The 22,198-nt window shown below is 48.7% G+C and overlaps 1 protein-coding gene across 1 annotated transcript in view; it reads right to left on the bottom strand.

Annotated features, from left to right (window-relative positions):
• The window catches only part of LOC142760322 (uncharacterized), an 84,328-nt gene that overhangs the window by 5,469 nt on the left and 56,661 nt on the right, over nt 1–22,198 (bottom strand). The window contains exon 4 of the mRNA XM_075863473.1: nt 19,437–19,490. Coding sequence (XP_075719588.1) covers nt 19,437–19,490 — 54 coding nt within the window. The remainder of the gene's footprint in view (nt 1–19,436; nt 19,491–22,198) is intronic.

The following is a 22,198-nucleotide window of genomic DNA, read 5'->3' as shown; positions in this document are numbered from 1 at the left end:
GGTCACATGTAGTGGGCATTAGGTGCTTACAGAGGAAGCAACTCTTGTAATATGAGATAAACCACATTTTTCTTAACAGTTTGCCAGTAGGGGGCACTGTCCCATTGAAGTCTATGGAAGAAATATTGAATTGCAATTCACTGGAGTATTCTGTAGATCAGTAATAACTTCAGACATTATTATAGGTTTACTGAAAATTCCTAGAGAAAACCGAACACCCTATAAATAAACTTGGCTCATATCATCGGAGAGCTCGTCCAGTATTGCGGATGCAGAGCCAAGTGCGTCCGTTCACCCTGCACAGCGACATCTTGCAATCTGTTTTTCGGAAGTAATGAAGCCAAACTATAAAAATTATATTTTTTTCCTTATTCTTTTGTAAGAGGAAGCTCCGATTTATTGCAAAAGGAGGAAAATACCTTCAGGGGCTCCGAGTCCTGGAAGATATTTCCAAATGTGGCCCAGACCCCGTCCTCCATTGGAGCATTGGGATTTATGGGCAGTTAGATCAATGTCATAGGTTGGAGAAGAGGCGTGAAAGGATCTTGTAGTCGTTCTATTCCTTGGTTTAAATGTTCCCTGACTTTTCCGAAAAAGCAATTACTGGCGCATCTACCACCGAGGAAGCGCAGGACAGGGTGGAGGATCGGTGCCAAACTGTACCTTGCCCAAGTGCCATTTCCAGAGCTCGGTTCCTAAGTGTTACCTAGCTTGGTGCCCCCTCCTGGCACTTGGAGGACCTGCGGGTTTGCATTGGCTGGATAACAATGGACCTGGAAAACCCATCTTATCGGATGCTGAAATTGCATTCATTATATGATCAAGAGGGCTGCAGTCTCGCATCAGGCAGGACCGGGCACATGTTTGGGGCTGTAGTCAGCACCAAGTAAACATGGGCAGGTGCAAAGACCCATTGGGCTCAAAAGGGCACATGACAATCTGTATAAATATGCTCTATGCTTGTCAAGCTGACCTGACTGTTGGGCAGACAGGGGACCCGCTGTGCCCATATAGACCCGGAAGCTGCTCTGCAACGCAACCAGCCCGTGACATCGGACGCATGCACCCATAAGTAGCCTGCGACTACCTGGTCACCAACTTACAGCACCCATCAACAAACTGATGTGGCTCAAAGGGTCGCCACCTAGATACAAACCCGTGACGTGGCATTTGTAGTACTGCTGTCCTCTATGGCAGAGGGTCCTATGACCACCATGGGTGTGAAAATCAGTAACTTCTAGACTTGAGCCTTCATTAAATAAAGCAGATGTAAATGCCAGTGTGTGGAGAGAATGCCACCCGAGAATGCCTGGCACAAAGTCGCCCAGTGACCGTGCACAGAACCCTCTGCTCCTGCGGCCAAGCCAATTCTCCAGTGAAAACTATAAAGACTTGTGTACTGGGCGCAGCCGAGTCCTGGATACTCCTCAATAGAAGGATAAAGCTGAGCTACGGCTAAGGGGTTGGCAGAGAAATGGATTGCAAAACGCCTTCGCCCTCTAAGCCAGAGCTGCTGTACTAGAAGAACGTTACACGTCCTGGACCTTTACAACGATATGTGCCAATACTGGACTCATTCTTTATTGGTCTCGAATTGCATTATACATTCTACTCCAGTCACATCCAGAGCTGCATTCAAAATGATCTTGAATACCTATGCCACTCCCTGCTTGTTCAGTGTCTGCAAGCGGTCTGTAATAGTTTAGGGGTCTGATCTGGAATACGCATTTATTTAGGGTCGGATGAGGGGGTCATATGGGGCTTCAGGTTCGGGGTGTGCGCTATATTAATGGCCAGGTTATATGGAAACGCTACACAATGTTTAAAGGGGTATTCTCATCGCAGACATTTATGGCCTATCCACAGGATAAGCAATAAATGTCCAATAGATGCAGGTCTCAAACTGATCTATAGAACGGCGCCCCCTGAAGCTTTTCCTGCCTTCTCCCACTCCTGTTGTGCTCTTGCCATGGAGTTACGAGGTGGCTAGGAGAACAAACAGCCAAGCTCGCTGTGCTACACTGTTTCCATGCTCCCGGCCACCCTGTAACCGAGTGGCCGGATAGCAGCGACAGTGGGAGAAGGTAAGACGGGGGTCGGGGGGCACCGTTCTATAGATAGGAGCTGGTCTCAGAAGTCGGACACGCATCTATCGGACATTTACGGCATTTCATCTGGATATGCCATAAGTGTCTGAGATGAGAATAACCCCTGTACACGTCGCATTTTGGAATCGCCATTTAATACATCACCTCAAGGACTCCCCACCAGGGGGCAGTATATAGAGGTCGGGCAGGAGAGATCCTGGATCTTACATGATTGGTTCTGTATAGACTGAATATTATGAGAACCTTTTAATTCTATCGTTTCTAATAAATCTGTTAACTAAAACTAAAAACATTTGACATGTCAGAGATTTTAATCGGTGGGGGTCCGAGCAATAAGACCCCCACCGATCGCTAAAACGAAGTTGCAAAAGTGCTCGGAAAGCTGAGCGAGCGGTGTACGGGCTCAATAACAAGTCTGAAGTCCATACGATGTGAGCTTGGCTGTCCTGAAGAAAGAGCACAGCACTCACCGAGCACTTCTGCCGCTTCGTTTTAGTGATCGTGGGGGGCTCAGTGCTCGGACCCCCACTGATCAAAACTTCTGACATGTCAAAAGTTTAAAAAAAAAGTTTAGTTACCCTCTAAGAATGTACTTCTTATTTACATAAATCTGGAAAATTTCGATACCTCACATTGCCAGCTGTGGCAGTATATAAATCACTGGATGGCACGGTTAATTGGGGATTCTTCTTTAAAGATGGATGGATGTCCCCACTTCTCATTGCCTGTATCAGGGTCCCCAACCATCATGTGCAAAGAGGGGACCCCTCATCTGTGGCATAGATAAAGAAGGGGTTCCTCTAGCAAAGATTAAAACGGGCTCCCATTATGGTGCCCGGTTCTGCCACCCAGGACAGAAGGGCCTGGGTCTGGTTTCCCCTTAGACACCCCTGCCATGACCCTTGGGCCAATCCCTTGCCCTTGGCCAGCACCACAGTTCCTCAGGGGAGGGGAGTCCTGCACAAGTTCTGAATAGCAAAGGGGATGGGACCAACCAGGGCTCAGGGGGCCCCGTAGACTGCCCTTTATGGTTCGTACAGTCTTGCCCCTCATCTGCCCCTATAGCCCCGCTGATGCGGTTACAATTCAGCATTCTGTACGATGGGGTGATACAGGAAGGACGTGGGTCATGGAGTCCTATAAAATGAAAATGGCGAACGTTCGATGATTCCATTTCCCCCGTGGCGGGAGGGTCAGCGGAGAACGGCCATTAAGCGCATTGCTCGGCCACGTTTTATCAGTGCAATTAAAAACAGAGATGAGAGCGACGCGCGGTCCGAGGTCGTTACCCAGGATGCCTTTCTGCCTTAAATGACAGGTTTGTGCTTGAACTTCAAAGACAGAGGCTTCTGGCACGGGCAGCCGCCTGGAGGACGGAGCTTCTATTGTTGCGCTGCCAACTCCGTCTATGGCCTCGACATCAAAAACAAAACCGGGATAAATGGCAGCCAATTTGTTCGGAGGATCTCCCCTCGCAGCCTGGATACAGCGGGGCCGCGGCGGACGGAGCACGACACGCTCAACAGCAGATCAATGACTTGGATGTAGATCAATGACGCGGCGGTGCAAGCAAGCTGGGGGACACTTAACCCCCCACCCCGCAACATTTCTTCCCCTGCCAGCCCCGATTGTCACCTCTTTTCCCAAAAATCTGGGCAGGTTTGCAACGAAGAACCTTTTAAATGTGGGTCCACTGTACCCAGATATAAAACGTACTTAGAAGGACAAGTAACTTTACAAATACTTCACCGCTCAAGTTAATCCGTATCCTCTACTCCAGTCACATCTAAAGCTGCATTCACATTGCTGCTGAATCTCACACCTCCCTGCTGCCCCCTGCATGTCCTTCTCTGGAGCATTCAGAGATATGTCAAGGGCGGATGTACTAGAAAAGTCAGTTGTATGGGGACCGTGACCAATCTGTTTAGGCTTCCCCTTTAAGAATAGCGACAAACGAGGGGGAAACAACCGGAGGGTCAATGTCACCCTCTGATATAGTAAAGTCAGGGGCTGAAGATGCAACAAGCTCTAGGACCTCTTTGCCCACGATTGCATGGACCCCTCAAATCTGTATACCCCCTGACAGAAGTATAATGCAGAACAAAAGCTAGATTAACCATAATGCATTGCACCAGTCAGTGCAGTGTAGGATGGGATTCAGCTATGCTTTTAGGGCTATGTGTATCAGCATTGTTGATGGATAACAAATGGCAACCTGAAGAATTTTGAATGCAGCTCTTGATGTAACTGGAGTATCTCTATTAATTTAAGTACAAAAATAAAAATAAATTAAACGTAGATTTAAAAAAATTTAAAATTAATCTTAAACCGCTTTGAGTATATTTCCCTTGTGTATCAGATTTAAAGTCACAGCCAGCAGAATTCTGGCTGCAGCTCTGGATGCGACTAGAGTATTAACATGATGCAACTCAAGTTTCATATGGGATCAGTAAAGCAAAGTATATACGATTTAATATAATATAATGATGGCCAACAGAGAACGTACCCTTTAATATGGGCAGGACAGAGGGCATCACTCCCAGAGAAGTCTGTGTTAAAGGGGATGTACAGGATTAGAAAAACATGGCTGTGTTAGTCTTTCAGCACCACATATGTCCACAGGTTGTGTCTGGTATTGCAGCTCCGCTCTATTAAAATGAATGGGAATGAGCTGCAGTACCACATATAACCTGTGGACAAATGTGGCGCTGTTTTTGGAAGAAAGCAGCCATGTTTCTCTAATGGACAAAGTCCTGCATGTCAGTGGTGCCTGGTTATGAAGAGATCCATTCCTCCACATAACTAGACAGACTTGCCTATCAGGATTCTAGGAAAGCTGGGTGTCTCCTATCTAGAAGGAACGATTTGTCTTCCCGGTGTGATGTTCTCTCCCCTCATATCTGCTCTGACCTGGTGATTTATGATCTTCGGTTCTGCCAGCTCCATCCTGGAGAAGATTCTTCCTTCCCTCCCGCGCAGCCAATATTGATAAACGGTTTAATGAGAACCAAAGTGTTTACTCAATTCTGCGGGAGAAATTTCCGGCCAACGCTTGTTTTTTTCCCTCAACAACGAAGACTTAAAGGGGTTTTCCACTACCGGACAACTGATGACCCATCTACCGGATAGGTCATCAGTATATCATCGGTGCGGGTCCGGACCCCCCACCGATCACCCGCTCTGGTGGCCTGCGAGAACCGGATATTATTGCACATTATGCGATATATGGATCTGGAAGCAGATGGCTCCGTACGTTGCATAGCGGCCACGCGACAGTACTGTAGCGTGGCCGCTATTCCGTGGCCGGAGCCATCTGCTTCCGGCATGTACGTCCGGTGCCCGGAGGTGGCTGAAGCGGCTTAACGGCATAGAGTCCGGGTGTCGGACCCCCACAGATCATGTACCGATGGATAGGTCATCAGTAGTCCGGTAGTGGACGACCCCTTTAAAAAGTGTCCAGGATCAAAGGATTTTTCATAATGGGTCAATGTCATAAACCGCACTGTAAACGTAATTAGCGTCGCGGTGCACAAGTAAAAGGAGTCATTTCCAATATGAATTTGCTCTCTATTGTACGGGACTATACGCTAAAAATGGCGCTAGCGCGCTACAAGTTACATCCCTGTTTGCAGAAGTTTTCACGCTCCCCAGATCTAAAAATAAAAGTAAAAAGCATCGTTATAAGTACCACATAAGGGGCAATTAAACATAAAATAAGCCGAGCTTCTGCAATGACCTGGTCTCCGCTGCATTGTAAATGCAGCTTTGGATGTGACTGGAGAATACAATTTAATTCAGAACGAGTACAAGATGAGTAATGCAAAAGGTATTGGCAAATTTACTCAACATTGTATGAAGATTATTTCTAATCACACTCCAAACTCTTTAATGAGGGTTGTCTGGCTTCAAATAACTACAATTTCCAAATATGCGATTAGGGAATTCTGAGTTAAAAGAGGGGGGGGGGGGTCCCCATTCAGGACCCTCGTCTATTAGAGCGGTTACATAGAGTCTCATTCTAGAAGAACAGGCACATCCATTGATATGAATGTGCACTGTGTAATACTTTACTTCTCCTACAGCGCCTCCACAGGAGAAATAAACACTTGCAGCTGGGTTCCCCCACAGATTACAGCTGATTTGAGGGGTCCCAGGAGCAGAACACCATGTGATCAGCTGAACATTGGGGAACCCTTGCCTAAAGCGGCCAACTCTTAATTTATGATCCCACACTATATGTGCATAACATATGTGAACACCCGGGCAATACATACCAACACCATTGGCATTGGAGAGACCTTTCCCTAATCGGATGCCCCAGAGCTGGGAGCACGTACTGCCGTTTTCCACAATATCACTGTATGTAGTTCCAGTCAGTCAAACTAAGATGCCAAATCATGAAAACCATCGCCCAACCATTACTCCACACATTCAGACAAGCAGTGCCCTCCTGGTATTCACCAAACCCAAAGTACCGGGTGGTAAAGTGCGATCCATTCATCCAGAGATCACGTCCCCAGTGCTCCAGTGACCACTGGTGGGGGCCACGCGTGGACATAGACAACAAAGTGCCCCTGTTGCAAACATACCCACAGCTTACATCTTCATTGTTAAAATAAGTAATGACTGAAAAATATATATTTTTGTCTCTCTGGTAGTGTTAATGATCCCTGCAGCAATGGCTAACATCCCTGGTGGTCTAGGGCAGTGAAGAGGTTAATGAGAACATCCCTGGTGGTCTAGGGCAGTTAAGAGGTTAATGAGAACATCCCTGGTGGTGGTCTAGGGCAGTGAAGAGGTTAATGAGAACATCCCTGGTGGTGGTCTAGGGCAGTGAAGAGGTTAATGAGAACATCCCTGGTGGTGGTCTAGGGCAGTGAAGAGGTTAATGAGAACATCCCTGGTGGTCTAGGGCAGTTAAGAGGTTAATGAGAACATCCCTGGTGGTGGTCTAGGGCAGTGAAGAGGTTAATGAGAACATCCCTGGTGGTGGTCTAGGGCAGAGAAGAGGTTAATGAGAACATCCCTGGTGGTGGTCTAGGGCAGTGAAGAGGTTAATGAGAACATCCCTGGTGGTGGTCTAGGGCAGAGAAGAGGTTAATGAGAACATCCCTGGTGGCGGTCTAGGGCAGTGAAGAGGTTAATGAGAACATCCCTGGTGGTGGTCTAGGGCAGTGAAGAGGTTAATGAGAACATCCCTGGTGGCGGTCTAGGGCAGTGAAGAGGTTAATGAGAACATCCCTGGTGGTGGTCTAGGGCAGTGAAGAGGTTAATGAGAACATCCCTGGTGGTGGTCTAGGGCAGTGAAGAGGTTAATGAGAACATCCCTGGTGGTGGTCTAGGGCAGTGAAGAGGTTAATGAGAACATCCCTGGTGGCGGTCTAGGGCAGTGAAGAGGTTAATGAGAACATCCCTGGTGGCGGTCTAGGGCAGTGAAGAGGTTAATGAGAACATCCCTGGTGGTCTAGGGCAGTTAAGAGGTTAATGAGAACATCCCTGGTGGTGGTCTAGGGCAGTGAAGAGGTTAATGAGAACATCCATGGTGGTGGTCTAGGGCAGTGAAGAGGTTAATGAGAACATCCCTGGTGGTGGTCTAGGGCAGTGAAGAGGTTGATGAGAACATCCCTGGTGGTGGTCTAGGGCAGTGAAGAGGTTAATGAGAACATCCCTGGTGGTGGTCTAGGGCAGTGAAGAGGTTAATGAGAACATCCCTGGTGGTGGTCTAGGGCAGTGAACAGGTAATGAGAACATCCATGGTGGTGGTCTAGGGCAGTGAAGAGGTTAATGAGAACATCCCTGGTGGTGGTCTAGGGCAGTGAAGAGGTTAATGAGAACATCCCTGGTGGTGGTCTAGGGCAGTGAAGAGGTTAATGAGAACATCCCTGGTGGCGGTCTAGGGCAGTGAAGAGGTTAATGAGAACATCCCTGGTGGCGGTCTAGGGCAGTGAAGAGGTTAATGAGAACATCCCTGGTGGTGGTCTAGGGCAGTGAAGAGGTTAATGAGAACATCCATGGTGGTGGTCTAGGGCAGTGAAGAGGTTAATGAGAACATCCCTGGTGGTGGTCTAGGGCAGTGAAGAGGTTAATGAGAACATCCCTGGTGGTGGTCTAGGGCAGTGAAGAGGTTAATGAGAACATCCCTGGTGGCGGTCTAGGGCAGTGAAGAGGTTAATGAGAACATCCCTGGTGGTGGTCTAGGGCAGTGAAGAGGTTATTGAGAACATCCATGGTGGTGGTCTAGGGCAGTGAAAGGGGTTAACTCCCAGTCCTGATGGCTGCAGGACCCCTTCTTCTTGCCCCATTCTCTGTGGCTGTAGACTGCTCATCCCCACAGACACTGCGTACAGAGGCAGTGGCGTAACTACCGCTGTAGTAGCCGTAGCGGCTGCTACGGGGCCCGCGACATGAGGGGGCCCGTGTCGCCCGCCGGCACGGGCCCCCACCATGGCCGGAGGCTCCGCTAGCAGCCGCTATGGCTGCTACAGCGGGACGCCACTGAACAGTACGGCAGAGCAGGGAGTTATCTCTCCGCTCTGCCATTAAACAAAAGACATGTATCCCCTCTCCACAGGATCTCCACAGGACAGGGGATACATGTGTGATCGCTGGCAGCGATAGGGAGAACGGGGGACCGAAAGTGCCCTGAACTTCTCCATGACAAACCTCGGACTTCCTTTTGTCTTTTCACACTGTAGGTCGCATTTTTTGGGGGGTTTGGGGACGCTGTATGGCGTTCCCTACAAGGGGGGGGGGGGTTGTATGGCGTTCCCTACAGGGGGGGGCTGTATGGCGTTCCCTACAGGGGGGGGGGCTGTATGGCGTTCCCTACAGGGGGGGGCTGTATGGTGTTCCCTACAGGGGGGGGGGCTGTATGGTGTTCCCTACAGGGGGGGGGGGGCTGTATGGTGTTCCCTACAGGGCGGGGCGACTGTATGGTGTTCCCTACAGGGGGGGACTGTATGGTGTTCCCTACAGGGGGGGGCTGTATGGCGTTCCCTACAGACCCCCCCTGTAGATAACGCCATACAGACCCCCCTGTAGATAACGCCATACAGACCCCCCTGTAGATAACGCCATACAGACCCCCCTGTAGATAACGCCATACAGACCCCCCTGTAGATAACGCCATACAGACCCCCATGCAGATAACGCCATACAGACCCCCCTGTAGATAACGCCATACAGCCCCCTTTGTAGATAACGCCATACAGACCCCCATGTAGATAACGCCATACAGACCCCCATGTAGATAACGCCATACAGCCCCCTTTGTAGATAACGCCATACAGCCCCCTTTGTAGATAACGCCATACAGCCCCCTTTGTAGATATCTACAGAGGGGGCTGTATGGCGTTATCTACAGGGGGGCTGTATGGAGTTATCTACAGGGGGGGCTGTATGGCGTTATCTACAGAGGGGGCTGTATGGCGTTATCTACAGGGGGGGGCTGTAAAAAAGGCACTATCTACAAGGGGGGGGGGGTTGTGTGACACCCTGGGGACGGGGGGCCCCAGTCAAAAGTTTGCTATGGGGCCAGTCTTTCCTAGTTACGCCCCTGGACAGAGGCTTTGTGATTGGCTGATGGGGATGATGCAGAGTCTGTGTAATAAACGACCTGCAGGGAGTGTGAGCAGCAGGCGGGTGGGACGAGAGAAGCCGAATACTTGTTGTAATAATCGTTGTGGCCAGAATGGGCCTCCTCTGGGCCCCTGTGCAGCTAAACAGGCAGCACAAGCTATTATATCCATCTGATGGTGGCTTTACACCACTCGAGCAGCTTCCTGGCATTGTGCAGGGTGATCTTGGTTTTCTCATGAACACACAATCCTCAATCTATGTAGCTCGTGATGGTCAGGTCTTGTGCGGATGTTGCTACCAACCACGAGGGGGCTGGAAATGAAGTAGAATGAGTTTCCACAGACCCCGTAGGCCCAAGACCAAAACTTTCATCAACTTATTAACTTTACGTGTATGGAGAAACTGGATCTAAAAACAAGCCGTCCTGTGATCGCACTCCCTCATCTGCTTTCCTCCATACGGTCTCCAGGCAGGAAACAAATACCTAATTCTGCGCTGTATCATTGTAAACAAGTGTGTCCCTCGGGCAGGTGGTAACCCAGAGAGAGGACCCAGAGCCTCATCAGCGCTGCTCAGGAACAGCTTTTACATCAGCAAACGACCAACCATTATGTAATCCTGCAAGAGTCACCAGCGGCTACTGAACTCCTACCAGATACAGACTCCGAACACCACGGGGCTGAACACATCGTGCTGTTACCGGCTTATGAGGTATCTAGGTGGAGGGAATGATGGTTTCCTCACACACCAGACTCCATAATGCAACGAACAATGTACAATGGAGATCTTACAGGCGCTGAACAAGCAGGGGGTGACAGGTGGATGTAAGGTCCCATAGCCTGGAAACTAGCAGAATTATGAGTAGTCATGACTGGAGTATAATGCAACTCAAGAGATCGACCCATTAACCAACAAAAGTCCATTTAGTTAGGAATCCATACTCTTTAGCGGTGTCTGGTAAAGATGGTCCTTTACCAATTGGATCCCCTTTACATCTAAAGCAGTGGTCACCACCATGGCCGGCCTTAAAGGTGTACGACCTGTGCTACTGTGGTGGGCGCCACTGGCTTAGGCAACCAGAGTTTGCACCCCAGATCCCACATTTGATGCCCAAATTTATGGAAAGACGGCTACATCCCCTATGGTATAGATTGGCCAGTGTTATTTGGGCACTATATGGATCACCATAAGGAGGGTATCCTTAATGATAACTTTGCCTTGTTAAGTAGTGATACACCCCCACACCTACTCCTGTGGGATCTCCATGGTGGTCCTATTAGTTTTTTGTTTGTTTTTCTCTAAGAACCAAGAAAAAGTTGGATAGAATGGTTACCAACTTGGCAGAGCTCGAGGCCTTTTAGGTGGAAATGCCCTTTAAGACACCAGGTGGAATGAAGGAGCCAGTTCAATATAATCTATGACATACCTTACACTAACATCTTCATTAGCTCTTAATACGCTGGATGACCCCACATGCAAAAAGCCAAAATTCCTTAGGGTACATTTATCTTTGAGGAACCGTGCCAAGACAGATCCACCTTTCCCTGAGTGTTTGCCTGAGATCACGGCCGGTTTACAGAGCCATGGAGAATTGCACAAACCATTTGGCACAAAATGGACCATTGTAGACTGTGCAAAACAAAAATAGTGGATTGTGACCGGCCCCCTCCCTCCTCATTCTTCCCGGCAGCTTGTTACAAGTCTTGGCTGGGTGATATTATATATATTTGTTGTTGACCCTGAAGTCATCACCTAGGAATGAAGACAAGGATATGGGACCGAGCATTAAATACACATCACGGAACTTCTACTACACAGCGGGTAGAACACTTCACAGTAAACAGAATTGCACTTGACCTACAAACACACAGGTGGGCTTCAACCACAGGACTGTCCTCTTGGGTGGTCATAGAGGACATGCAACATCTAGTCCATTTTGGAAACCAGGGGATGATTGGCAAGGGTGGAGGAACTATTGCCCGTCATTGCTAGTACTGGTTCTAGGACTATAGGCTTCTTTAGTAGGGCTGGACCTCAGAACCAACCCAACCGTCAGCTTGGGTGGTCAATAAGGAAGACGAGGTCTGACCAATTGGCCAAGTCCTTCCAGTAAGAAGCGGATCGTTGGCAAGAGACATTAGGACTATTGCCCATCTCAGCTTTTGAGCAGCCTGATAAACCTGGTGGTCTATAGCCTGATGGTCTTTGAGAGGTTGGACGCTGGTCCTACAAGAAACCAGTAAGAGCCTGGTGCCTTCCAGTGAACCGCTTACACAGGCAGGCCCACAAAATCTTCACCCTAGGCCACAATAATGGGAAGATGCCTTACCAACAGTTGATCATTTTGGGATGTCTATAATCTGGTAATAATACTGATGCAGATCTATCAACCCCATAGATTTATCATAGATACACAATATGGTTTTCCCAAAAAAGTTAGTGCCACGTCAATACAATTTCTCTACGGCCATCATGGGACGTGGACCGAAGCCAAGCCTAGTATGGCAGGACTAAGATCTACAAGGAGGCCAATTCTAAGGACTACAGTTGACTTCACCCCCTGTGATCGTTGACTTTCCTGGGGTCCCGAAAACCTCATTGAAGTCTTCCTGCTCTTCAGGGAACGTCTCCATTGTTTGCTCTAATTCCGGCCCGATTAAAAATAAACTGCAGAACGCTGTGGGTATTAAAACAAAAATGTTATACGTCAAAACAAGTTTCTGGCTGGAGACTCAAAGCCTCTGTTGTCCTAGGGAGTGAGAGCGCATTTCTCTTGATTGAGCCGAGAGACAGGAGATAAGAAGCAGGAAACCCTTGCAAAGAGTTGGCATGGCTCCCTACTATTCCCAGATAAGAGGCGTGCAAGAATAGCAGAGCCGGCCCGTGTTCTTACTCAACATTACACAAGCTCGGTCTGTGGTATCAGGCCACATCTCCAGCCCAGGCTCCAGCACCGGCCACGCTGGAATATCCTTTGTCAGGGTATAAATAGGAACAAAAGACAACACTGGGAAATTGTAACTCGATATCAAGTAATGGTGGAAGGAGAATTTCAATGCCCAGATAATGAAATCCCAGAAGGTTCAACGAAGGGTAATAGGTAAAAATATAAAACTCGTCCATAGACTCAAACATCAGAAGGTGTGGTGCACTTAAAATATTTATACTGCAGGTCTCCTGCAACAAGATGATGATCATTGTGGGAAAGGGGGTTGAAGCAGAGGCCCCCACAAAATTCCTGCTAACAATTGTCACTGGGGGAGCCAAAAATTAAATTTTTAGAAGGATAAAGCAATACATGATTGGAGGTATCGACCTTACCTTAATTTGGCTCCCCATACCCTGCTTGTTCAGTGTCTGCACAGATCCTGCTTTTGTGATTCGCATTTTATTTTCAATAGCAGCAAATAGAATAGTGAGTGCACCTCTGGAGTATAATACAGAATATAACTCAGGATCAGTACAGGATAAGTAATGTAATGTATGTACACAGTGACTCCACCAGCAGAATAGTGAGTGCAGCTCTGGAGTATAATACAGGATGTAACTCAGGATCAGTACAGGATAAGTAATGTAATGTATATACACAGTGACTCCACCAGCAGAATAGTGATTGCAGCTCTGGAGTAGAATACAAGATGTAACTCAGGATCAGTACAGGATAAGTAATGTAATGTATGTACACAGTGACTCCACCAGTAGAATAGTGAGTCCAGCTCTGGAGTATAATACAGGATGTACCTCAGGATCAGTACAGGATAAGTAATGTAATGTATGTACACAGTGACTCCACCAGCAGAATAGTGAGTGCAGCTCTGGAGTAGAATACAAGATGTAACTCAGGATCAGTACAGGATAAGTAATGTATATACACAGTGACTCCACCAGCAGAATAGTGAGTGCAGCTCTGGAGTATAATACAGGATGTAACTCAGGATCAGTACAGGATAAGTAATGTAATGTATGTACACAGTGACTCCACCAGCAGAATAGTGAGTGCAGCTCTGGAGTATAATACAGGCTATAATTCAGGATCAGTACAGGATAAGTAATGTAATGTATGTACACAGTGACTCCACCAGCAGAATAGTGAGTGCAGCTCTGGAATATAATACAGGATGTAACCCAGGATCAGTATAGGATAAGTAATGTAATATATGTACACAGTGACTCCACCAGCAGAATAGTGAGTGCAGCTCTGGAATATAATACAGGATGTAACTCAGGATCAGTACAGGATAAGTAATGTAATGTATGTACACAGTGACTCCACCAGCAGAATAGTGAGAGCAGCTCTGGAGTATAATACAGGCTATAATTCAGGATCAGTACAGGATAAGTAATGTAATGTATGTACACAGTGACTCCACCAGCAGAATAGTGAGTACAACTCTGGAATATAATACAGGATGTGACTCAGGATCAGTACAGGATAAGTAATGTATGTACACAGTGACTCCACCAGCAGAATAGTGAGTGCAGCTCTGGAGTATAATACAGGATGTACCTCAGGATCAGTACAGGATAAGTAATGTAATGTATGTACACAGTGACTCCACCAGCAGAATAGGGAGTGCAGCTCTGGAGTATAATACAGGATGTAACTCAGGATCAGTACAGGATAAGTAATGTAATGTATATACACAGTGATTACACCAGTAGAAAGTTATCTGCCAACGCACCATGGTTGTCCACGTGAGATCACTCGCTAACAGTTATTTAGTGTCTCCATATCAAGACACCACTTTCCATGGTTGAATGTGTTTTAATTTAAAATGATGAAGACTTCGTTCCTCTGCATTGCGACACGGTACATAAACGGTTAAATGTGATTGTGACATGTAAACCCCGATAAACCTCCCGCAGCGTCAGGATGCTGGAGTTTCAGTAAGATGTGAAACTAATGGGTGTGAGCTGTTTAGTACACAGAGCGGCGGCAGCTGCAGAGCCCGGTGACGGCACAATGATCCGCGGACAATACAGCGAGATGCTGAACTCCGGCGAGCAGCTCATTTCATGCAGCAGCTGCCCCCAGAATATTCATGATCTGAATCATTTAAGCCAAAAGTACAAAAAAAGATTAAATGAAAAACATTTTTTCTTCTCTGAATCGAGGGGCAAAAATTTCCGTAAGAGCCCAAAAAACGCAACGCGGGGGAGATGGTCAGAGACGCCCCCCGGGTGTTAAACGTATTATTCTCTGCACTTTCAAACTAAAATCAACAACTAAATAATTGTAAATTTATACATTAAAGTTCCTTTTATTCATAGTCGCCTTCTTTTTAAGAAATTATTTTCAAGGCGATATGAGATGTGGCGCGCTTTGCTGGAGGCGGAAGTCTTTCATTTAGGCTCCACCCACAAGCAGAGATCACACCCACATAACAGCAACCTGGTCCCCTCAATCACAGGACATCAGTGCCAGGACAGGGAGCTCCCTCTAGTGGTGGCTGCCAGCAGACTGTAGATCAGCTGTAGATCTGCCTACTCTGCTGGAAGTGCAGGAGATCTCCCCCATTTTGGAAGATTTTGATGATCTTGGTTAACTTCACTTGAACCGCTTGGAGTTCGGGTCTGGCAGCCGCTTTATGGCCATCTGAATGTGGCCTCAATCTGGCAACCGATGGTCTGGAAATCCTGCCAATTCGGCACGTGAGAATAAATGCTTAGAAAACTACCTGGAAATTCAGGGGAAATGATCTGCAAAGGCAGCAAAAGACAATATCTGACTCCACAGTAAATATAAATGAGGTTAGTGTCCCTTTAAGAAAAATATTGCTTAGGGTAGTTGTCACAAATTACTTTTTATTGCCAGATTATATAACGTGCTTTGCTCCGCAGGGGGCGACATTGATCACAGGCAAAAGCTCCTCCCGGACAAATACGCAATATAGGGTTGACCTGAAGAAGGGCGCAAAAACTTTTACAATGTACTGTAAGCTATGAACACGGCAGGTAACTACCTATCTGACAACACTCGGCAGTCACGGACACCTGGATTATCGGCCTCTACAGCCGTTTACAACCAGTTTTAAAAAGTAACCGCGACCAAAGCGGAAATTCCAGTCGTAAATATTACTCACAGATCTGACCCCACCCTCCGGTTTTATTAGGGATTCATTAAAAGGTAAAAGAATAAAATGTTCCTGATGTCTAAATTTTTCTGTTGCCCGAGCTGGCAACTGTCCCTTTAAGCACAGAAAGTAGGCGGGACTCAGTGACAACTATGCTAGTAGAAATACTATGAAGGGTGCTCTCCAAAGCGAACAATTTTCTCTTCCATCTCTCAAAATTCATAACCGAAATGGATAAAACTTGGGGAGGAGGTAGATGAAAGGTCATTGCACCCGGAATCGAATGTGGAGTTACGGGTGGAGTTACCCTTTAAAATGTTCTAATCAGAGACAGCACGTGTATGTGAATGGATATAATCTGGATTTGTCAAATAAAATAAAATAAAAAAAAGTTCAAAACTTCCCCGGTTGTGAAGACCCAAATTAATCGTCTCTGGTTTCATATCAAATTTAAGTTTCTAGGACTCAGGAAGCCGAGACTTCAAGATCTTTTTATTTTTATAGATCCCACCAATCTAGAACAATGATCCTTTTATGCTTCCTCAGGACGGAGTTATTGGATGGCAGGGCGGGTGATGGGTGAGGGTGGAGGTAATCTCACACAACCATCAGGGCCCCATCATGAAATACGTGCGCGTCAGCGACATGTATGAACTACGAGCTGGCGGAAAGAAATATCCGGGTTTTACAATGATCAGATTTATTATACAGGTTAATAGTCTATACATAAAGTCACAGCCTCATAGCCAGGCGGCTAGAAAAGCCAAGTAACTCCTCGCTAATGTAAAGGCGTAGGCAAGATTGTTTTATGAACTTTGTTACATGGACCCGACTCCTTCCGCTATGTGAAGGTCTGCGATCTCCCACAAGATCAGCTCACTCCTCACCTGAAATACTCTGTGCTGCTGAGAACCCGGCTCCTTCCGCTTTCTGACGGTCTGCGATCTCCCACAAGATCAACACACTCCTCTCCTGAAATACTCTGTGCTGCTGAGGACTTGGCTCCTTCGCTGTGAAAGTCTGATCAGCTCACTCACCTGAAATACTCTGTGCTGCTGAGGACCCGGCTCCTTCCGCTATGCGACTGTCTGCCATCTCCCACAAGATCAGCCCACTCCTCTCCTGAAATACTCTGTGCTGCAGAGGACACGGCTCCTTCCGCTTTGACTGTCTGCCATCTCCCACAAGATCAGCACACTCCTCTCCTGAAATACTCTGTGCTGCAGAGGACTTGGCTCCTTCCGCTATGCGACAGTCTGCCATCTCCTACAAGATCAGCCCACTCCTCTCCTGAAATACTCTGTGCTGCTGAGGACACGGCTCCTCCCGCTTTCCGACTGTCTGCCATCTCCCACAAGATCAGCCCACTCCTCTCCTGAAATACTCTGTGCTGCAGAGGACACGGCTCCTTCCGCTTTGACTGTCTGCCATCTCCCACAAGATCAGCACACTCCTCTCCTGAAATACTCTGTGCTGCAGAGGACTTGGCTCCTTCGCTGTGAAATATGTGTGTGTCATAACTTTTCCATACAGTTGCCTAAATAAGATTGGTATCATAATACACTGCAAAAAAAAACTAAAAACTAAAAAATTGTGTCAGAGTAGCAGCGCCACACAAAGCCCAAAAAAATAAAAATAAAAAAAATACTGCCATACCAGGGCTCAAACAACAACAACAGCTCCATACATAAAGTAACCACATAACGGTGCTATACAAGGACTATAGGACTATAGCTGTTGCTGTAACTGCTGGGAGTATAACCCCCCTTTACCCCATCCATGGTAAAATAAGGGAAGCAGCAGGGGGTAAATCTCCTGCCAAGACTAAAGGGGGGATCCTCCAATAATCCACTATCCGAGACAGGACAGGGAGATGTGAGAAGATGGTATTGACGGGGGTCATGGAGCTTGGACTATTATTCCTACAGGGAGGCCGTTCCATACAGTAAACCATCAGACCATCTGAATGCAGGGTTTGAATCGTCCACCGAAGTAGCCGGGTGTGCTGCGATGGGCCCAAACCCTTACACAATACTGGACCCCAAAAGGACCCTCCGAACACAACCCCATTTAGAGGAAAGCTTGCACTTTTACTTATGGGATGAGTCACAAATAACCTATTAGATCTTATTAACGAGCTGCACAGGGGAGTCCACCCGGCCACGTTATTGTGGGAGGTCAGAAATCGCAGCGTTTTGATGGGGGTGTGGCTTAGTGGCGTAAATGGATGGAGCTTAATCGGTGGGGGCGGGGCTTTGTTAGTCACGTGTTTATAGTGCGATGATATTTGTGCGATGTACGAGTGACATATGAACGGTGTGAGCGTCACGTGTCCCACGTGTGTGTCTGATCCCTCTACAACGAGCTGTATAGATGGAGGGTGGTCCTCAGAATCGGAGGGCCCCAGGAACCCCAGTCCTGAACTATTCTCGTCCCCTTCTAATCGCGCAGTCAACTCTGCTGTAACATTGCACAGCCGGACTACAAGACGCCAGTGACCAAAAAACGTGACTCCATCATCCGCTTCACGCGGGGTTCTCCACTACAAGGACATGTTGTAGTTACCTAAGGATCTTCCGGTGGGCCCCATCCTACTCTGGGGGGCTCTATGAGACCCTTCCCTCCCCAGCACGGGGCCTCGGAGACTGTTTTTGTGGACTCTTGCCAAGAGCAGCTTAGAAACGTGAATAGAGAACGCAGCGTGGGCAGATTGTCATCTCAGGTGAGATTGTGTCATCAGATACTTGAGATGCCTCCTCACGAGCGGACGTCTGTGCCCTGCGGGCGAGGAGCACTCAGGACTCAACGCTTTATTTACACATTGCCCTTGAGATTCTGTATCTGGCCCAGAGCAATAACTCGGTATAATAATGTTAATCCTTCAGCAGATGCGACTGAACGTGAGCTTGCGAAACGCGTCCTCAAACCACGACGTTCCCTGGAGATACTCGGGACATTCGCAACAACGTCTGTGGCCACGAGAGGCTATAGGATCATAAACGTCAATTATATTGTAAGATAAACATTGCAAACATAAGCAGCTTGTATGAGGGCAAGATAGGTGAATTTACCATGGAGAGCCCCCGACAGCTGCAATGGCGTATGGAAGTGGTGGGGCTCCAGCTCATCCCGAATACACATGGATAGGTCATGCAAACCTATAGAGCCCCCTTTCCTCTTATCTATGTGCATATCTGATCTACGGTGCATACACAACCATCATCTTGGCCTTTGATGTAGCAGAGCCGGGTTGAACGTGTTCGGAGTCATTTGCTCCCTTGCAGATATTTTGTCTATTTTTACACACGACTCTTTGTTCAAGGTGAGCAAATTATAGAAATGGGGAATAAAATGATCAATTTAGCTATAGGAATCTTAAAGGGTGATTAATGTAACCCTGTAGGGGGCGCTTCGATCAGGTTGGCTCCACTTTTGAACAACATTATACTCCAGTCACATCCACAACTGCCATCAAAAGTTCTTCTGGCTTCCTGATTTCATGGTCCTCCCCCCTGCTGGTTCAGTCTCTGTACAGATTGTACTCTGCTACGTCTCCCACAATGCTCCCCAGCACTTACACCAGATACTACTTCGTACTAAGAGACGGCATCCTCCGCGCTAGGCTCGGAAAGATCTAGGTGTTCATGATAAAATGAAGAACAAAGATGTCACTTACTCGAATTTTAATGACTCTCGTCTTGGATCCACAGGTTTTCTTAAGCAGCATTTTCTGAAATAAAGAAAAAACAGGTCAGTTTTATAGAACGATGGTCAGAAATATATGAGGACGTACATAATGCATCAACCAGCAGGGGGAGACGACGAGCACAGGAGGAAGCTCCTCCCAGGATACGAATAATAAATCTGCGCTCCACCCTGAGGCATGATGGGAGGCACGTTCCGAAGAATAAAGAAATTTGCAAAACTTAATTTAAGTTTTTATTAGCACATAACGGATGACGGACGAGCGATGTAAATATTAATTGCGACTGGAACTTCCCTCTGAGAGTCTTCAACGTATGAACCAAATAGGAATATTGATCGCGCGCTCCATGTCTTTTTCTGGGGGAAAATTGGCAACCAATATTGCTGCAATAACGGATGGGGTTATCTTATCTTCACACAAAGACTTTTCTAATATCCCTAGGATCTAGTGTACTAATGATCCCTGGTGGTCTAGGGAAGTGAAGGGGCTATGTGAGCATCCCCGGTGGCCTAGACATCCCTGGCCCCATGCCCCCCACCCACGTCCGGTGGCGCTGCTGGCATCGGTAGAGACGCCACTACGGGGGCCGCTCCACAAGGCCCTTAACATTTATGGGCCAGACGGCACAGCCCCCTCATGCCCGGTGGCGTCGTTGGGACCGGAGGGGGTCCGGTGCTAGCGACAGCCACATGAACTTATATCTGCGTCCCCAGGATGCAGATACAATTGATTACTATAGGCTGCAGGCCTAACGTGGCCTATAAGGTGCTAAAAAGAATCCTTGTGCAGTCCGGCGTGATGACGTCACTGCATCACGCTGGCCTGCGCAAGTGTCCCGCCCGGATGATGTGCAGCACTCCGTCCATCGTCGGAACGGGGCCACATAAGTACAATATATATATATTTTCTTGGGGTGGGGCTTTGTGACAGCATACAGGGCGGGGCAGGATGGCATTATATAAAAGGGGGGGAGCTGTGTGGTTGCTATATTCAAGGGGATGACGGCGCTGTGTAGCACTATATACAAGGGGGGAGCTGTGTGGCACGAATTACCAGGCGAAGGGCTGGGTGGCACAATCTACAGGGGTCTGTGTGTGGCACAATCTACAGGGGTCTGTGTGTGGCGCAATCTACAGGGGTGTGTGTGGCGCAATCTAAAGGTGTCTGTGTGTGGCGCTATCTACAAGGGGGAGGGCTTGGTGGCGCAATCTACAGGGGGCTGTGTGTGGCGCAATCTACAGGTGGGGCTGTGTGTGGCGCAATCTACAGGTGGGGCTGTGTGTGGCGCAATCTACAGGTGGGGCTGTGTGTGGCGCAATCTACAGGGGGCTGTGTGTGGCGCAATCTACAGGGGGCTGTGTGTGGCGCAATCTACAGGTGGGGCTGTGTGTGGCGCAATCTACAGGTGGGGCTGTGTGTGGCGCAATCTACAGGTGGGGCTGTGTGTGGCGCAATCTACAGGTGGGGCTGTGTGTGGCGCAATCTACAGGTGGGGCTGTGTGTGGCGCAATCTACAGGTGGGGCTGTGTGTGGCGCAATCTACAGGTGGGGCTGTGTGTGGCGCAATCTACAGGTGGGGCTGTGTGTGGCGCAATCTACAGGTGGGGCTGTGTGTGGCGCAATCTACAGGTGGGGCTGTGTGTGGCGCAATCTACAGGTGGGGCTGTGTGTGGCGCAATCTACAGGTGGGGCTGTGTGTGGCGCAATCTACAGGTGGGGCTGTGTGTGGCGCAATCTACAGGTGGGGCTGTGTGTGGCGCAATCTACAGGTGGGGCTGTGTGTGGCGCAATCTACAGGCGGGGCTGTGTGTGGCGCAATCTACAGGTGGGGCTGTGTGTGGCGCAATCTACAGGCGGGGCTGTGTGTGGCGCAATCTACAGGCGGGGCTGTGTGTGGCGCAATCTACAGGCGGGGCTGTGTGTGGCGCAATCTACAGGCGGGGCTGTGTGTGGCGCAATCTACAGGCGGGGCTGTGTGTGGCGCAATCTACAGGCGGGGCTGTGTGTGGCGCAATCTACAGGCGGGGCTGTGTGTGGCGCAATCTACAGGCGGGGCTGTGTGTGGCGCAATCTACAGGCGGGGCTGTGTGTGGCGCAATCTACAGGCGGGGCTGTGTGTGGCGCAATCTACAGGCGGGGCTGTGTGTGGCGCAATCTACAGGCGGGGCTGTGTGTGGCGCAATCTACAGGTGGGGCTGTGTGTGGCGCAATCTACAGGCGGGGCTGTGTGTGGCGCAATCTACAGGCGGGGCTGTGTGTGGCGCAATCTACAGGCGGGGCTGTGTGTGGCGCAATCTACAGGCGGGGCTATGTGTGGCGCAATCTACAGGCGGGGCTATGTGTGGCGCAATCTACAGGCGGGGCTGTGTGTGGCGCAATCTACAGGCGGGGCTGTGTGTGGCGCAATCTACAGGTGGGGCTGTGTGTGGCGCAATCTACAGGTGGGGCTGTGTGTGGCGCAATCTACAGGTGGGGCTGTGTGCGGCGCAATCTACAGGTGGGGCTGTGTGCGGCGCAATCTACAGGTGGGGCTGTGTGCGGCGCAATCTACAGGTGGGGCTGTGTGTGGCGCAATCTACAGGTGGGGCTGTGTGTGGCGCAATCTACAGGTGGGGCTGTGTGTGGCGCAATCTACAGGTGGGGCTGTGTGTGGCGCAATCTACAGGTGGGGCTGTGTGTGGCGCAATCTACAGGTGGGGCTGTGTGTGGCGCAATCTACAGGTGGGGCTGTA

Source organism: Rhinoderma darwinii, chromosome 4 (assembly GCF_050947455.1).
Source record: "Rhinoderma darwinii isolate aRhiDar2 chromosome 4, aRhiDar2.hap1, whole genome shotgun sequence".
Classification (NCBI taxonomy): domain Eukaryota; kingdom Metazoa; phylum Chordata; class Amphibia; order Anura; family Rhinodermatidae; genus Rhinoderma; species Rhinoderma darwinii.
This window is presented reverse-complemented; position numbering and strand designations above follow the sequence as displayed.